This window comes from Balaenoptera ricei, chromosome 14, assembly GCF_028023285.1.
Source record: "Balaenoptera ricei isolate mBalRic1 chromosome 14, mBalRic1.hap2, whole genome shotgun sequence".
NCBI classification, from domain to species: domain Eukaryota; kingdom Metazoa; phylum Chordata; class Mammalia; order Artiodactyla; family Balaenopteridae; genus Balaenoptera; species Balaenoptera ricei.
Genome location: NC_082652.1, coordinates 66,334,367 through 66,352,398, shown reverse-complemented (window position 1 = coordinate 66,352,398; position 18,032 = coordinate 66,334,367). Strand labels below are relative to the sequence as shown.

Below are 18,032 nucleotides of genomic sequence, written 5' to 3'. Positions count from 1 at the left end.
TAGCTATTTCTCACCGATTATCACAACAGCCACCTGACTTGTTTTCCTGCTTTTGCCCTTGCTCCCTTGCGCACCCCAGCCCCAGCTTATTCTCAGAACAGCCACCAGTGTTTCTTGTAAATCACGACTCAGCTCATATCACTCCTCTGCTCAGACCCTGCTGCTCCCAGTCTCATTCCGAGTAAAAGCCAGAGTGTTCACAGTGGCCTACAGGACCCTTCATGGTCTGGTTTCCTGTCACTTTTTCAATTTCCTCTTCAGCCATCCTCTCCCTCACTTACTTTGCCTTAGCACGTTGGCTGCCTTGCTGTTCCTCCAACATACCGACCACCCCTCGGAGCCTTCGCACTGGTTGCTTCTTCTACCTGGATGTCCTTCCCTTAGGTAGTTCTGAGACTGTGTCCAGTCTTTACTCACGTGTCCCTCTTCAGTGAGGCCCCTCCTCCGCCACACTCCAGGGAAACTTCATTTCCCTCTCCTACTGATTTTTCTCAGAGTCATTTATAACCATGTGACAGACTGCATATTTTACTTTATTTGGTTTATTGTCTGTTTGCCCTCCACTAAATGTAAGCTCCATGAGAGTAGGGTTTTTTCCCTCCATTGCGTCCACTTTAGAGCCTAGAAGATAGTGAGTGCTCAATAAATACGTGTTGAATAAAGTAATGCTGCAAATGTAATGTAAAGATGCTGGTGCTGAGTGCCTTCATGCCAAGTGCTGCATTGTCTTTCCTCACTCTCAGGATGATCCTTGGTTATGTGAGTGACCACTGGGCCCAGTATGTGAGCCACAACCAAGGCTCGGGATTGGCCCTGCAGCCCTACTCTGTGGAGAAACTACAGGTTGAGTTTGATGAGCTCTTTTTGAGAGCTGTACTACATGTGCTGAAAGCCAAAAGGTAAGAAGTATGATGATAATTGTTGAGAAATAGCTCCCTGGCTAGTAAGAAAGATTGGAGTGAAAGTCATTGACTGAAATAGAACTCTTACAATAGTGTCAATGTATTTCATCTATTTCTTATCTTGGCTTAATTCTTGGGCTTTAGTTTCCTTTTGTGTAGTATTGCCTGAAATGATCTCTCTTTCAGGTTTCTTTCAGTTTCTCCTGAACTTTTGAGGTAACTTTGACCAGGGGATGAATTGTATTTCACGCCCAACTCTAGTGCCCCCAGTGAGGCAGAGTAGGCACTCAGTACATTGTGCAAGTTGTCTCACTCTGTGGGTTTCAAGGTCTAGGACTATCTTGGGTCCGGGTCCCCTGTCTTGGCTGTGTTCTGATCATGCCGTCTTTGCTGCTGCTTACAGCCTAGGATTCATTTGAAGCAGAGGTGGGGGCATGGCAGCTCACCCTGCACTATCTTCCCTGAGCTCCTGGCCAAGTGTGGGAGCAGGTTCTGCTGCAGCACTGTGCCCTCCGAGAGGAGATGAGTGGCCTCCCGCCCCACCCGGCTCCACTCATGAACTGCTGCCCACCCCCCACCCCCTACTTCTGCTGCCTTCTGAGCTGTTGACACTCTTGCCATGGGCCTCATAGTCTCAGCCCCTTATTTTTATTTATCTTTTTTGCATCTTTAATAGATCTTTATTGGAGTATGATTGCTTCACAGTAGTCTGTTAGTTTCTGTTGTACACCAGAGTGAATCAGCCATATGCATACACATGTCCCCATATCCCCTCCCTCTTGAGCCTCCCTCCCATCCTCCCTATCCCACCCTTCTAGGTCATCGCAAAGCACGGAGCCGATCTCCCTGTGCTATGCGGCTGCTTCCCACCAGCCAACTGTTTTACATTCGATAGTGTATATATGTCGATGCTGCTCTCACTTCGCCCCAGCTTCGCCCTCCCACCCCGTGTCCTCAAGTCCATTCTCTATGTCCACCTCTTTATTCCTGCCCTGCAACTAGGTTCATCAGTAGCAATTTTTTTTTTTTTTTTTTAGATTCCATATATATGCGTTAGCATATGGTATTTGTTTTTCTCTTTCTGACTTACTGCACTCTGTATGACAGACTCTAGGTCCACCCACCTCACTACAAATAACTCAATTTCATTTCTTTTTTTTTTTTTTAAACATCTTTATTGAAGTATAATTGCCTTACAATGGTGTGTTAGCTTCTGCTTTATAACAAAGTGAATCAGTTATACATATACAATATGTTCCCATTTCTCTTCCCTCTTGCATCTCCCTCCCTCCCACCCTCCCCATCCCACCCCTCTAGGTGGTCACAAAGCACCGAGCTGATCTCCCTGTGCTATGTGGCTGCTTCCCACTAGCTATCTATTTTACATTTGTTAGTGTATATATGTCCATGACACTCTCTTACCCTGTCACATCTCACCCCACCCCCTCCCCATATCCTCAAGTCCATTCTCTAGTAGGTCTGTGTCTTTATTCCCATCTTGCCACTAGGTTCTTCATGGCCTTTTTTTTTTTTTTTTTTCCCCTTAGATTCCATATATATGTGTTAGCATACTGTATTTGTTTTTCTCTTTCTGACTTACTTCACTCTGTATGACAGACTCTAACTCCATCCACCTCATTACAAATACCTCCATTTCATTTCTTTTTATGGCTGAGTAATATTCCATTGTATATATGTGCCACATCTTCTTTATCCATTCATCTGTCGATGGACACTTAGGTTGATTCCATGTCCTGGCTATTGTAAATAGAGCTGCAATGAACATTGTGGTACATGTCTCATTTTGAATTATGGTTTTCTCAGGGTATATGCCCAGTAGTGGGATTGCTGGGTCATATGGTAGTTCTATTTTTAGTTTTTTAAGGCACCTCCATACTGTTCTCCATAGTGGCTGTATCGATTTACATTCCCACCCACAGTGGAGGAGGGTTCCCTTTTCACCACACCCTTTCCAGCATTTATTGTTTCTAGATTTTTTGATACTGGCCATTTTGACTGGCATGAGGTAGTAGTTTTTCATTGTAGTTTTGATTTGCATTTCTCTAATAATTAGTGATGTTGAGCATGTTTTCATGTGCCTCTTGGTCATCTGTATATCTTCCTTGGTGAAATGTCTATTTAGGTCTTCTGCCCACTTTTTAACTGGATTGTTTGTTTTTTTTTTTTTAAATTAATTAATTAATTAATTTATTTTTGGCTGTGTTGGGTCTTCGTTTCTGTGCGAGGGCTTTCTCTAGTTGTGGCAAGCGGGGGCCACTCTTCATCGCGGTGTGCGGGCCTCTCACTATCACGGCCTCTCATTGCGGAGCACAGGCTCCAGACGCACAGGCTCAGTAGTTGTGGCTCACGGGCCTAGTTGCTCCACGGCATGTGGGATCTTCCCAGACCAGGGCTCGAACCCGTGTCCCCTGCATTGGCAGGCAGATTCTCAACCACTGCGCCACTGGGGAAGCCCGGATTGTTTGTTTTTTGATATTGAGCTCCGTGAGCTGTTGGTATATTTTGGAGATTAACCCTTTGTTGTTTCATTTGCAGATGTTTTCTCCCATTTTGAGGGTTGTCTTTTCCTCTTGTTTATGTTTTCCTTTGCTGTGCAAAAGCTTTTAAGTTTCATTAAGTCCCATTTGTTTATTTTTGTTTTTATTTCCGTTACTCTAGGAGGTGGGTCAAAAAGGATGTTGCTGTGGTTTATGTCAAAGAGTGTTTTTCCTGTGTTTTCCTCTAAGAGTTTCATAGTGTCTGGTCTTACATTTAGGTCTTTCATCCATTTGGAGTTTATTTTTGTGTATGGTGTTAGGTAGTATTCTAATTTCATTCTTTTACATGTAGCTGTCCAGTTTTCCCAGCACCACTTATTGAAGAGGCTGTCTTTTCTCCATTGTATGTTCTTGCCTCCTTTGTCGTAAATTAGGTGACCATATGTGCGTGGGTTTATCTCTGGGCTTTCTATCCTGTACCATTGATCTATATTTCTGTTTTTGTGCCAGTACCATATTGTCTTGATTACGGTAGCTTTGTGGTATAGTTTGAAGTCCTCCAGCTCTGTTTTTCTTTCTCAAGATTGCTTTGGCTATTTGGGGTCTTTTGTGTTTCCATACAAATTGTAAAATTTTTAGTTTTAATCCTGTGAAGAATCCCATTGGTAGTTTGATAGCGATTGCATTGAATCTGTAGATTGCTTTGCGTAGTATAGTCATTTTCACATGAAAGACTTGTACTCAGAAAACTATAAAACGCTGATGAAAGAAATCAAAGATGACCTAAACAGATGGAAAAATACACCATGTTCTTGGATTGGAAGAATCAGCCCCTTATTTATGTGTGTTGTGTAGTGGGTTCGAGTACTGGTCTGCCAAGACTGTTATTTTGGGCAAGTCACTTAATATTTGTGGTCTCACTTTGTTCATCTATAAAGTGGAGATGATGATGGCGATCCTACCCATCGACCTCATGGGTATAAGGATGAAATGCAATCATATGTGGAAAGACTTTTTAAACCATAAAGGATTTCTCAAATGTAGGTGGTGGTTGTTTTTGTGTAGTTTCAGGTGAGGAACAGAAAAACTGCTGATTTAGAGAAGGGTCAGGACTCTAAGTCTTAAAACTACTCTTAGGCACTCAGAAGGTGTAGGTCTAAGATAAAGAGAACTTGGGCCTAGAAATTTATCTTTAGATTATTCTTGTCCATAATTTGGTGGTCTCACAAGGTGTACCAAATCCTGTGCAGAACTCTGCCAGGGGTTCAACGCAGTAGCACCTGCTCACTGAAGCTGGCCTGGTGCTCGGGAAAAGTCTTCCATCTCTGATCTCCTGTCACCCGATCTTGTGTTTGTTTAGCTGAGAGGCAAAGCTTTTCTAGAGGAAATTCTCTGGTTCCTTACTAGGTCCTATACGCTGAGTTGTGAGCCCCTCCTGTAATATTATATATGTAATTCACACAGATAATTGTTTTAAATTTGAAAATGCTGAGAGCTATTGTTCTTGAGTATAGTTTATTTTAGAAATACATCATACGAGAACCAGGTATTTAAAGCCATGAAATTTAAATTTATTTGGCACTCCAGTGGAAATTTCTGACAGTAGCTATTCCCCCAACCTAAAACAAAACAAACCCAAACCAAAAGATAGACAACAAAGACCTAAGCCAGACTTACTTCATGTCTGCCATATAGGAAGTTTTGTAGCTGGAAATATTTACTGTCTTATGACATTACTTTTAAGGCCTCATTATTTTGGGATCCTTTATACAAGAACATCAAGTCCCATGTGAGGCGTTGGGATAATTATTTAATAAGAGAGAAGCCTGACCCACTTGAACTTAGAGAAGTTTCTTTAACTCTGGCTCAGTTATCTAGCTGTTGCTTTTCAGAGTCGAGGTCAGTGGTGGTTCGGACCACTAGTGGCCTGGTGGGCCGCAGACATGGGTTAAGCATGCACTATTTAATTTATTTTTTTCCTAATAAACATTATTTATAATTGGTTAAATTATAGTTTTGCCCAAAATACAGCAACAGTTTTGAGTACCTCCCTGTTTTTCTTTTTTAGATTTTTTTATTGAGATAAAATTCATATAACAAAATATTATTAAGCATTTATTGAGTACTGATTGTTTTTGAGATACTGATTTAGGTCCTGGATAATGAAAAAAAAAGATTCAGGGTTACACACTGGTTTATGCAAAAACTTGGTTTCTGCTCTCAAATTGCTGTACACTAGTGTGTGTACATAAATTACACATTTATGTTTCTCACTGTGCGGTTTAAGGACCACTTGAGTCTGAGTCATCTGGGGTGACTGTAAAAAAGTGCAGATTCTTGGGCCCCAGCTATGACCTGCAAACTCAGAATCTCTTAGGGGGGCCTTAGGATTCTGCATTTTCCACAAAGTCTCAGGGGATTTTTCTGCCCACTATGGTGTGAGAAACACTGATAAAAGGGTAATGCCATAGTCAAGTATGGTTAGAATTTCATAATAGTGCTGAGGAGGACATCACGGGAGGGTTCACAAATGGAGGGATGGCAGCTTGGAGTTGGGGAGTTCTCTCCAGACTTGTCCAGGAGTGGTCTATATGAATGCAGAGAGGGCTGTGGTTGGGAATATGGGTCTGAGCTATTTTGTGGAAGCCTTTGAACTTGGAGCTTGAAGGAGTTTGAACTTCATTTGGTGATGAGTGAGGAGTCACGGAGGGCTTTTGATTCCCCTTCTCCCCCCAGCCCCCAACTGCACGTGTCTCTGTGTGTACACATGTACCTGTGCGCATGCTCAGGAACATACATACATCCAGTCTAAGCAGCCTCTCTGTTGCCCGGATCTTAAAAGGATCTTTGGTTCAGCACCCAATTCTGCCTCTTATTACCCTCTGTGTGTTCTAGTAGCCTCATGTGTAAATTGGGGATAATGTCAATAATAGTGCTTGCCTTGGTTATAGTGAGAATGGAATGAGCTGATAAATAGATGATGTGGTGATAGAACAGTGCCTGGCACAGACTAAGTGCTTTATGTGTATTTGCTGTTATTGTTATCCATTCTCTGGGTGTTTATGACTGAAGCATGGTAGAAAAATTGCTGTAGTGTGATTTAAGAATTTAAGAATTTTTTTGTCTACTTTCTCAGTATGGTGAAGTTGACTGATACATAAAATTACTCCTGCTTTTCTGAAAACATGCAGACTTGGCATTTGGCTGTTTATGTCGGAAATGCCCTTCGGGACACTGTCTGTTCAGATGCTCTGGAAGCTCTTCTACCTCATGCACCAGGTGGGGAGCGGGAATCTGGAAAAGCTGTGTACTGCCCTCCTGCCTGCCGAGTGTAAGAAGCGCCTCCAAGGTACAGCCTAAATACGCAGCATCCACCTTTCCTACCTTGTGTGCCTTTTCTCTTCCTGGCTTTATTCTTTTTGCTTTTAGAAGGACTGAGAGAGAATGTTTTACTCTGTACTCGTGTGTAATCATTTTGAAATTTAAAACTGCTTTGTCGTTTGACTTACTAGAATGATGATTCCAATTTCCATTATTCTTCAAATGCTCTGGATAGTAAATTCTATTCTAACCCAATTTAGGGATAGGAAATGAAAATTCGGTTGGTAAATGCCCCATGGAGTTATTTTGAAAATACTGGAAATTTGATGAACTACCTTTGATTTCTCAAATGTGTAAACATATCAAAGGAATTGTTGGCTTGTTGCCTTCTTTCTGTGAAAAGTTCCATTGGGAATATATTTTTTAAACAGACTATTTTCTTCCCTCTACACAACTTTGCCTTTGCAGCATTTAGTTTTCTGTCACATATGGCAAAGCTGATAATCAAGACTGCCCTCTAGTGACAAAATGTAATATTGCTTACAGAGCATTCTCTGAGGGATAGGCAAAACATAGATATTGTTAATCATATTCATCAGTATTTCAGTCATGATTATAGCTAATATCTTGCCCTGAATTTCCATTTATAAGCAAATATTTTTTTGTGTGGAATGCCATGTTGGTACTGAGTAGTTTGCTAGTCTTAGCAGTTTTCCATTAATAGGGTTGTCATTCATTTGGCTGACAGCTACCAAGTAGCTTCAAGTGTGCTGTTGAGGATGTCTTGTCTAGTGATAGTAACAGTGCTTTGCAGTTGACAAAGCACTTCACCAGTCACATAGCATCTGATCTTAAATAAACTTTTGAGACAGATGAGGAAACAGAAGCTTGTTAAATATTCCTGAGGCAACATTATATTAGAGTTGGAATGTCATCTGGCCCAGCCTTCTTCCTGATGCCTATAGAAATCCATTCTGGAACAAAGATGTTTGGTATCTTTAAATATTTCTTAATGTCTTTTAATTTTATATCTTCTTTCTCTCTAGAGGAGTAATTAAAGTGATATATGTTTATTCTCTCCCCACTTTAATTTTCTTGAACTTGTAGACCCAGAACATTTTGTGAACTTTGAGAAGTGTCTTTCTTCCATGAATAGCTCGGAAGAGATTTGCCTTCTAACTACTTTTGCTCAGATGGCTCAGGCCAGAAGAACCAATGTGGATGAAGACTTCATAAAAATTATTGTTCTGGAGATATATGAGGTTAGAATATTAAGTTTTAGGAAGCAGCTAAAAACATTTTCTTTTGGATTGTCCATCCATTGATTCTTTTGGGATTGCTTTTAAAAAAAATGTGACAATCTTGTATTGTCTGCACTTGTGGAAGGAGATCATCTCTAAGGAGTACTGAAAATATGAATCATACCCATTCCATTTCCCCCTGCTATCTCTTGTCATTTGATGTATGAGTTTTGGTAAGGAACAGACAGTCAGGCACTGCCTGACATTTGTAGTTTCTATACTTTTCTCTCCCTCTGCCCCGGACCCGCCCCCCTCACTTCCACTCGTCTGACCCTGCGAGGAACATGGAAACCTGGCTTCCCAGCCAATTGAAATGAGATGGTGGAAATAGTACTGAACATAGAGTTAAACGATCTGGCTTTGTTTTAGCTCTGCTGCTCATTGTCTATCTCACATCAGAAAAGACACCTTACCTCTCTGGGCTTCAGTTTCTTCATCTGTAAAATGATAGGTTGGGATGAGATCCTTGCTTTCTTCACTTTTTCGCTGAGCCATCTCTAATGGTGGAAGAGAGTGAACTTTGGACCCCATGAGTTGAGGGACATAACTCACATGGTTGCCAAAACATTATTTGGAGTTTTATATATATATATTTTTAAATACACATTTTCACTGTAGGCTGTCATTTATCTGTTTATCTTCGTTAAAAAAATTTCCTCCAAATTTAAGTAAAATTATATTTGAAGATTTATTATCATTCCCCTCAATACTCCAGTTTGAGAATGACAGAACTGGGTAATCTAAAGTTCTTTACCAGGATCAAATATCCTATTAAGCTGTTCCTATTCTTGTACTTTGTAACCATGCATGAGATTAAGGCCTAGATGGATCTGGAATTCCAAACTATCTTCATTGTCTGTAAAAATTGAGAGGAGGATGTATATTTTCACGTGTGTTGAATGGCATTCTCAAGATCCATTGCTAAAGTAATATTTATGCTCTTGAGAGATATTTCAAGTGTTTTGACCAGTTCTCACGGTAAAAACTACATTCTGATCCTCTGTGTGTGTGTGTACACACATGTGTGAAATTGAAACAATACTTAATCTTACTGTGATGCACTCTCATATTTTTCTGTTCTGTTTTATTCTACTCTCTTATTTTTCTGTTCTCTTCCATTGTATTAAGAAAAACCAAAAACTGCTGGCCATTGGCATGATTGGATTGTAACCTGTAGTTTCGAACCCATTGTTTAAGAAGAGTTGGTAAACATTGATATTTTAGAAGCTCTTGTAATTGAGGATCACATTTTTTTTTTTTTTGGAGAGAGTAGATATTTCCATGAAATGCATTCTGATTTTCATCATGTTATTGGTTTCCTTAAATTTAGAAAAGTTTTAATATAGAGGGATTACTTAATTGCTCTGAGGACTCTGGGAGTGCTTTCTGAATCCAGCACTTAAAGTCATTGTTAAACCGTTGCTTTTCTCCTCCATGCCCTCTTCCCCCACCTTCCAGACACTCTGCTCTCTGAAGTTGTGCTCTCTGAAGTTTTGACATCTTTTTGTACATGGTGTGAGCCAAGGCTTCATCTGAGATTCTTTCTACTTTACTTGAAAACCTCCTAAATAAAGTATGGAAAGGTTTTTTACTGATAAATTGGTATTAAAAATGCCATCTTCCCCCCCTCCCACTTTAGGTATCTTATGTCACCCTGTCCACCAGAGAAACTTTTTCGAAGGTTGGTCGAGAGCTTTTAGGGGCCATCACAGCTGTTCACCCTGAGATAATTTCTGTCCTTCTGGATAGAGTTCAAGACACCATTGACCAGGTTGGAATGGTAAGAACACTGATTTTGTTTGTTTCCGTTTTTTTTTTGTTGTTGTTGTTGTTGTTCATTTAAACCCTGGAGTATTGGAGCAGTGGGAAAAATAGTAAGGTCGTTGGGATGACTGAGTCACACGGGCACAACAGGGTGAAGAAAATATTTATTGTGTCTCAGGTTCACTGTGCCTGCTTGGGGTTGGCCGCTGCTTATAAAAAACTGTGGGTTGTTTCTCTTAATCTCCTCAAAGTGACCTTCGCACCTCCTTCAGTGACAGGTTTTTACTTTAATTATAGCTTATAGTTAATTCATAGTTTTTATCTCATAATTTTGTTTTGCCTTCATAATTCTTATGTTTTTTCCTTGGAAGAAACAGCTCTGATTTGGAAAGAAAGCTTGCTTTAAATCAATCAAAAACAAAATTAGAACTAATTTAAGTTGAGCTGGATGTATATCGTTTAGTTCTGTCATTTGTCACAATCCCTTTAGTAATCTTTGTGTAGTTTTTAAAAACAGCTTTATTGTGATATAATTCACATACCATACAATTCATCTCTTTAAAGTGTACAAGTCAGTGGTTTTTAGTATATTCACACATATGTGTAACTATCACCACAGTTATTTTTAGAACATTTTCATCACCTCAGAAAGAAACCACATACCATTTAGCTGTCAGACTTCCAGCCCTGAGCAACCACAGTCTACTTTGTCTCTATAGATTTACCTATTCTGGACATTTTATATAAATGGAATTACAAAATATGTGGTCATTTGTGACTGGCTTCTTTCACTTAGCATAATGTTTTCCAGGTTCATCCATGGCCAAGTAGTATTGTATGAGTGTATCATTTTTAAAAACATACACTTACTGAAGATTTTCTTCATCATCTGTAATAAGGCTGTAATGAGTGAATTTTTCTAATGGCAGGTGGTCATGTGTCATAACTTCAGGAGGAATGTTTAAAGTTATAGTGTCTTTCTCTGGGCTTATGTTTGCACAGGGCCTCTCTATCTTATAGTCACTGCATCACCCCTGTAGGGTAGATGACTGATAACTGCTAATACTTCATCACATTCATGAGTGAGCAGATTCAGTGACAGATTGGTTTATGAGACATATTTTTTTCTAAATGAAGAATACATGATATATCATGCTCTACTTGGCAAAGTATATATATATATTTTTTTTACATTAAACGAAATTTAATTGTAAATTATACACAACATGAAACACACGGTATTAACCATTTTTCAGTTAAGTGGCATTAAGTACACTCACATTGTTTTGTTACCTGCCATCACCACCATCCATCCACAGAACTCTTTCATCTTGTAAAACTGAAACTCTGTACCCATTAAAAACTAACTCCCCATTCCTTCCCAGCTCCTGGCAGCCAGTACTCTACTTTCTGTCTCTTTGAGTTTGACTACTCTAGGTACCTCATAGAAGTGGAATCATACAGTATTTGTTCCTTTCTGTATGGCTTATTTCACTTAGTATTATGACCTCAAGGTTCATGCATGTTATAACATGTGTCAGAATTTCTTCCCTTTTTAAGCCTGAATAATATTCTATTGTATGTATATACCACATTTTGTTTATCCATTCATCTGCTGATGGAACTTGGGTTGCTTGTATCTTTTGGCTATTTGAATTATGCTGCAATGAACATGAGTGTACAAATGTCTCTTTGAGACTCTGCTTTAAATTCTTTTGGGTATGCACTCAGAAGTAGAATTGCTGGTTCATATGTTAATTCTATTTTTAATTTTTTTGAGGAAGCACCATACTGTTTTCCATAGCAGCAGTACATGGTACTTTTTCTATTTAAGTAAACATTGTATCCCACTGGGATACAATTATATTGAGATGAAGGGGTTTTCATTTGCAGACAGCAAGTTTTTGGTAGTTCCTTTTTTAGTGATCATCTAATGGATTGATTTCCAAAGAAGTCTACAGTGGGTCATATGATTCTTTCAGTTTGATTGAGTTCATGACCTTTATCTGACAAGTGTTTTTCTGGGTTTGGCCACACTTACATTTTTAATTAGGTCATAATACTTTTAGTAATAAATTGTGCCCAGAAATATGCTTAACAGTAAGTGTACAAATTAGAACCATAATGTTTTTTAGAGCACATATTTTTTTTTTTTTTTTTTAAAGAGAGAAAGACAAGGGCTTCTTTTTTTTTTAAACCCCACATTTGTTTATTTATTTATTTATTTATGGCTGTGCTGGGTCTTCGTTTCTGTGCGCAGGCTTTCTCCAGTTGTGGCAAGCGGGGGCCACTCTTCATCGCGGTGCGCGCGCCTCTCACTATCGCGGCCTCTCTTGTTGCGGAGCACAGGCTCCAGACGCGCAGGCTCAGCAATTGTGGCTCACGGGCCCAGTTGCTCCGCGGCATGTGGGATCCTCCCAGACCAGGGCTCGAACCCGTGTCCCCTGCATTAGCAGGCAGATTCTCAACCACTGCGCCACCAGGGAAGCCCCTAGAGCACATCTTTTAAAAGATGCCCCCACTCTCTGTTTAAATATATGGTTCCTTTGTGTTCTGTGAACTTGCTGACATTTTTGGAGGAACTTATTCAAACCCCCTTGCCTTCAGATGAATATGATGGCTTTGAATATTTTTGCTGTGACCTTGGGCTAGTCTGAAATCAGCTCCTAGCTCCAGAGCCTGGGAATGAGCTGTGGCTGTGGACCTAAATTTTTATTGACACACCTGGGGTGTGTCTGAAGGTAACTTTTTCTAGAGGCCCAGCAGGAGAGGAACAGTCCTTTGTGCTGTATGTAGATGTATGGATATTGCTCTGGGTTAGGAATAGTTGTTGATAAGGACCAAGCCTTTGGGGACATCTCAAAGTAAAGAACACAAGATAAGTTTTGATGACAACCTGCCAATGGATAACATATTTTCCTATTGGTCTTTTTTATAATTTGAAACATGGGTTCACTTCAGAGGACATTCTACTTTTGTTAGTGAAATTCATGCATCTTCCTAACATCCTCTTCAGGTAAAATTAGTGATTTTCTGACTTTCAGTGAAAGCATAAATATATTTTAAAATACACTCTTTAAATTCTGTTTTGTTGGGAATTCTTATTAGGATTCTTTCTTTTTAATCATTTCTTTTTTTGCACTAGGCTTTTCATTACAATATGGAATAGAGTTAGTAAAAGTGGACATCCTTGTCTTGTTCCTTTTCATAGTAGAAAGGGTTCCAAAGTTCACCATTTAGTATAATGGTAGCTGTAGGTTTTTCATTTATACTCTCTGGTAGGCTGAGAAATTTCTACTTCCAGTGTGCTGAATTTTTTTTTTTTCATGAATGGGTATTTGCTTGTTTTTTCTTCATCCATTGAGGTGGTCATATGATTTTTATCCTTTTTTCTGTTAATGTGTTGAACTTCATTGACTGGTTTTCACATGTTGAACCATCATTGTTTCCTGAAATAAAAACAACTTGATCATGGTATATTATTCTTTTTATGTATTGTTAGGTTCAATTTGATAATATTTTTTGTTGAGGATTTTTGCATATATATTCATGACAGATATTGATCTGTAATTTTATTTTCTTGTTATATCTTTGTTAGGTTTTGGTTTTAGGGTCATGTTGGCCTTGTAACACGAGTTGGGAAGCATTTCCTCCTCTTCTGTTTTTTGAAAGAATTTTTGTAAGATTGCTATAATTCTTCCTTGAATGTTTGATAGAGTTTACCAGTGAAATCATCTGGGCCTAGGGTTTTCTTTGTGTTTTGATAACAAATTCAAAATTTTAAACAGATACAGATTTTTATTTTTTTCTGAGTCAGTTTTGTTAAGTTATGTTTTTTTTTTTTTTTAACATCTTTATTGGAATATAATTGCTTTACAGTGGTGTGTTAGTTTCTGCTTTATAACAAAGTGAATCAGCTATACATATACATATATTTAAGTTATGTTTTTAAAGGGATTTTTCCATTTCATCTAACTAGTTGAATTTACTGGCAAAGAGTTTTTGTAATGTTCCCTTTTTAATGTCCCTGAGATCTTTCTTGGTAGCTTCACTTTTATTCTTGATGTGTAGATATATGCTATACCATTATTTTGTGTAGCTGGTGATAGTTGGTTTTCTGGACAGATCTTATTGCTATACTCATTGTTCTAGTACCATTATTTTGTTCTTTTTGTCAGATGCTTACAGGCTAAAGAAGTATTTTTCTATTTGTTAGATTGCTAATTTACCATTTTATTCAGCATATTCAAGACCTTTATTAACAAATCCTTATGAAAATTTAGCTAACTGCACACACACACTACACATGCAAAGGAAAGAAAGGGTCTTTTTAAAATTCATTCGTTCTACTCGTCTTTCAAATTTTTTTTCCCGTTCTTTCAAATTTTGTTTTGCCTCCAATTCGGAGTAGTGCAGGAACCTGAAAAATGCTTGGTTATATGTTCTAGAGCTGAGTTGTCCAGTACAGTAACCACCAGGCATATGTGACGATAGACCCTTGTAATGTGGCTCATCCAAATTATGATGTGCTCTAAGTGTAAAGTACTCACTGGGTTTCCAAGACTTAGTATGAACAAAAGAATAATATATCTCAGTAATCATTTGTGATGACTACATATTGGAATACTATTTTGGACATACTGGATTGAATGATATATATTGTTAAAATTAATTTTACCTGTTTCTTTTGACTTTTAAGAATGGCTATTAGAAAAATAAAAATTACATGTGTGGCTTGCATTAGATTTCCATTGGACAGCACTATTCTAGACATTATTTATGAACTGCTCTTCTGATTAGGCTTACTTAAACCAAACTGTATTAAGTGAACCCAGATTTATCTTAATTTGCACATGGATATGTTATTTAAAAGTGGTGCTATGGACTTTTTGTACAGGATTTTAAAAAGCTTTTATTATATAATCTTTCAAATATATAAAAAGTAGAGAACAGTGTAATGAATTGCTATGTACCTATCATCCAGTTTCAACAAATACCAACTCTTTGTTGATCTTGTTTCATCTTTACCCCTATCCACTCCTTGTATCTTCTTCCTAGAATGCTTTGAAGCTAATAGAAATAATTTTTTAAATGACATAGAAGAAATAATTATTTAAAGTGCTAAGTCTTTTTGTGAAATGAATGACTTTCCACTGATTTATCATGACTTTAAATTTGGATCTTATTATGGTGATTTTTTTTAATGGAAGTGTACCAGTTTACATATGAAAAAAAGCTTGACCTTTACAAAGGATTGCAAAATGTGCTTTTGGTGTTCATTAGTTTTAATATTCATTTGATTTGGTTGTTCATTTCACTGTCTAAAAAACAAAACCCCACTTCCTTTTGGAGAAAAATTTTGTAAGCACTTTAATAATATAGTATTGTAGTAATCCAGGATTGTCCTTAAGTCTTGATTTTAATTATTATCATTTTCTTTTAAATAAGGTTTCTTTATACTTGTTTAAAGAACTACCTTTGTATCTTTGGCGACCTTCTGCCTCCGAGATAGCTGTGATTCGGGATTGGTTATTGAATTATAACCTGACAACGGTGAAGAATAAATTGGCCTGTGTTATTCTAGAAGGACTAAATTGGGGATTTGGTGAACAGGTATGTATTAAAACCGTTCCCTAGAGACTGGAGGGTCCACACACTTTGGACCACTTTGAGGGTCAGTTTCAAAGAAACATTTTCTCAAAACATTAACATTTTTGAGTACCATTTGCGAGGTCTGCAAATTCTTTTAGCTGCGTCAGAGTTTAGGATCTTCTCTAATTAGTTCTGTTTTGCAGAGTGAACATCCTCTAAGTGAAGATAAATTGCTCCACACTGAAAATTCTTCCCTTTTTCCTTGGATCATTTGTTTCTGTTGTTTTATTTCTGGCTATTTACTGCAGTTCCTCCTAATTGCCACTCTTAAGTCTGATCCTTTTTCCTTGTACATTTCGTATTGTGTGTCATTGCCAGACTTGTCTTCTGAAACACTGTGCACTGGTGAAGAGCCTGAGCTCTGAGCCAGCCTGCCTGGGTTCTGATCCCAGCTCTGCCACCTCCTGGCTGTGTGACCCTGAGCAAGCTTCCTGAGCTCTCTGGCCTCAGTTGCTCATCTATACGCATTCACGTTAACAGACTTGCCTCGGAGGGCTGTTGTAAGGTTTCAGCAAGCTAGGACACGTAAAACATTGAGGACAGTTCTAGGCACATGTTAAGGTCTTAGTGGTGGTAGTTTTTGTTCAGAATAGTTTATTATTATTAAGAGTTTGCTACCTATCATATGTCTCCAAAGATGCAATATCAAGGCATTTTGACTGTTAAGATCTTTCTGCCTTTTTACCCTAGGCCTTATTAGTTAGCTTCTTGATCAAAATATTTAAACATTTTAAAGGGAAAATGGAAGAGCACTCAGCCCTCTCTAACTATCTGCCAGCTTTTGTTCTGAGCGAGTCATCTAGTCCTCTCAGCCGTCTTGTGTGCTTGGCGTGAACATGACCCCTGTTGTACAGATGAGGAAACTGAAACCAGGGAGCTTTTCCTCCAGGGTGTCCCTGACCACCTGGTCTGCTCATGGGCTCATCCGGGTCTTTTCTCACTCAAGTGCTGGTGGGTGAGAGCTGCAGGGGGCTCTTCTCCACCTTCGCTTTCTCTGACTTGTGAACAGAAGCCCCAGCCCCCCTCTTCCAGAGGGCTGCATGCACAGTCTCCTCGAGTGTCTCCTCGTTCATTTAAGGTAGCAGCATTTTTTTTTTAATAAATAAATTTACTTATTTTATTTATTTATTTTGGGCTACCTTTGGTCTTCATTGCTGTGCATGGGCGTTCTCTAGTTGTGGCTAGCGGGGACTACTCTTTGTTTCTGTGCACAGGCTTCTCATTGCAGTGGCTTCTCTTGTTGCAGAGCACGGGCTCTAGGTGTGCGGGCTTCAGTAGTTGTGGCACGCGGGCTCAGTAGTTGTGTCTTGTGGGCTCCAGAGCGCAGGCTCAGTAGTTGTGGCGCACGGGCTTAGTTGCTCCGCGGCATGTGGGATCTTCCCGGACCAGGGTTCGAACCCATGTCCCCTGCATTGGCAGGCAGATTCTTAACCACTGCGCCACCAAGGAAGCCCTCTTCTTGTTCTTTTGTTAGCGTTCGGAAAGTGCTCTTCTCTGGGAGGCTTAGGGAATGTATTTCTTCAGGCTGTAAAGGAAGATTGGGTGGGAAATTTGGTAGGCAACTTCAAGCTCCTGCAGGAGTATTTTACCTGTGCTGTTGAGTATTTTTTATATTTTCACTGATGACAGAACAAGGAAAGGGAATGTAGACTTAAATTGTTAAGTATCTTTCTGTTTAGTTAATAATAATTCAACATCTTCCTGGTTCTTAACAATGCCCTTAAACTTGTAACCCAAAGTATTTATGGAGATTTTAGGGTGGGGGTTGGGGGTTGCATTCAAAGATACCTTTTATGACTGGGATTGGGGGTGACTCGGGCTCACACCTAACTGGTGCAGTGTAGTGGTTCTTTAAAGATTTCAATTCTTTTTCCTATTGTCATTTTATAATTTCACTGTTAGGGGGTGTGAGCTTTGGAAAATTAAACTTCTGCATTCAAGGTTCTTTTTTACTATCCTGACTGATCTTTTAGTTCAAAGGTGTAACCAAAAAAAATCAAGATGACATGTTTGTGATGATTTTTCTCTTTAAAAGGGGACTCTTCATCTGGATCAAGCAGTCCATGCTGAAGTAGCTTTAATGATTCTTGAGGCGTACCAGAAGTACCTTGCACAGAAGCCATATGCTGGGCTTCTTTCTGAAAGTATGAAGCAGGTATTTCCTTCTTTTATGTATTGAGGACGTAAACCTTTATTATAAATGACCTGGGTGGATAAAGTTACAACATTTACCCTTAGGTTTCCTAAGAACATTTCTGGCAATTTAAGATATTGAAATTGAGTTCTATGGTTGGAGAAAGATTTTTCTTTAAGAAGTAGCCTCCATATGACCATTTTAGTATTATGGAATTTGAGTTGAGCTACAGCAGTGTGCTGGAGCTGGCTCATACTGGCTTGGAGAACTGATTATTACATTTTTAGGAACTTTGCGGGTCTGGTTGTTAACCTGCTGGTGGCTTGAAGTTGACCATGGTGGGAGTTTTTATGCTACCAAAGTGGGCAAACCCTTATAAATCAGCCCCCATGCTCCAACTGGTTGTTAAATTTTTTTACCAGCACACGATTTGTTGCATACCAACTTTCATATTATTACT

General features: G+C 39.0%; 1 protein-coding gene across 2 annotated transcripts in view; it reads left to right on the top strand.

Moving 5' to 3' along the window:
* Positions 1-18,032, top strand: part of EPG5 (ectopic P-granules 5 autophagy tethering factor) — a 137,225-nt gene that overhangs the window by 26,137 nt on the left and 93,056 nt on the right. For both annotated transcript variants that reach the window (XM_059895727.1, XM_059895728.1), the window contains exons 10-15: positions 744-899; positions 6,592-6,749; positions 7,829-7,983; positions 9,662-9,802; positions 15,235-15,399; positions 17,474-17,593. In XM_059895727.1, the coding sequence (XP_059751710.1) occupies positions 744-899; positions 6,592-6,749; positions 7,829-7,983; positions 9,662-9,802; positions 15,235-15,399; positions 17,474-17,593 (895 nt within the window). The remainder of the gene's footprint in view (positions 1-743; positions 900-6,591; positions 6,750-7,828; positions 7,984-9,661; positions 9,803-15,234; positions 15,400-17,473; positions 17,594-18,032) is intronic.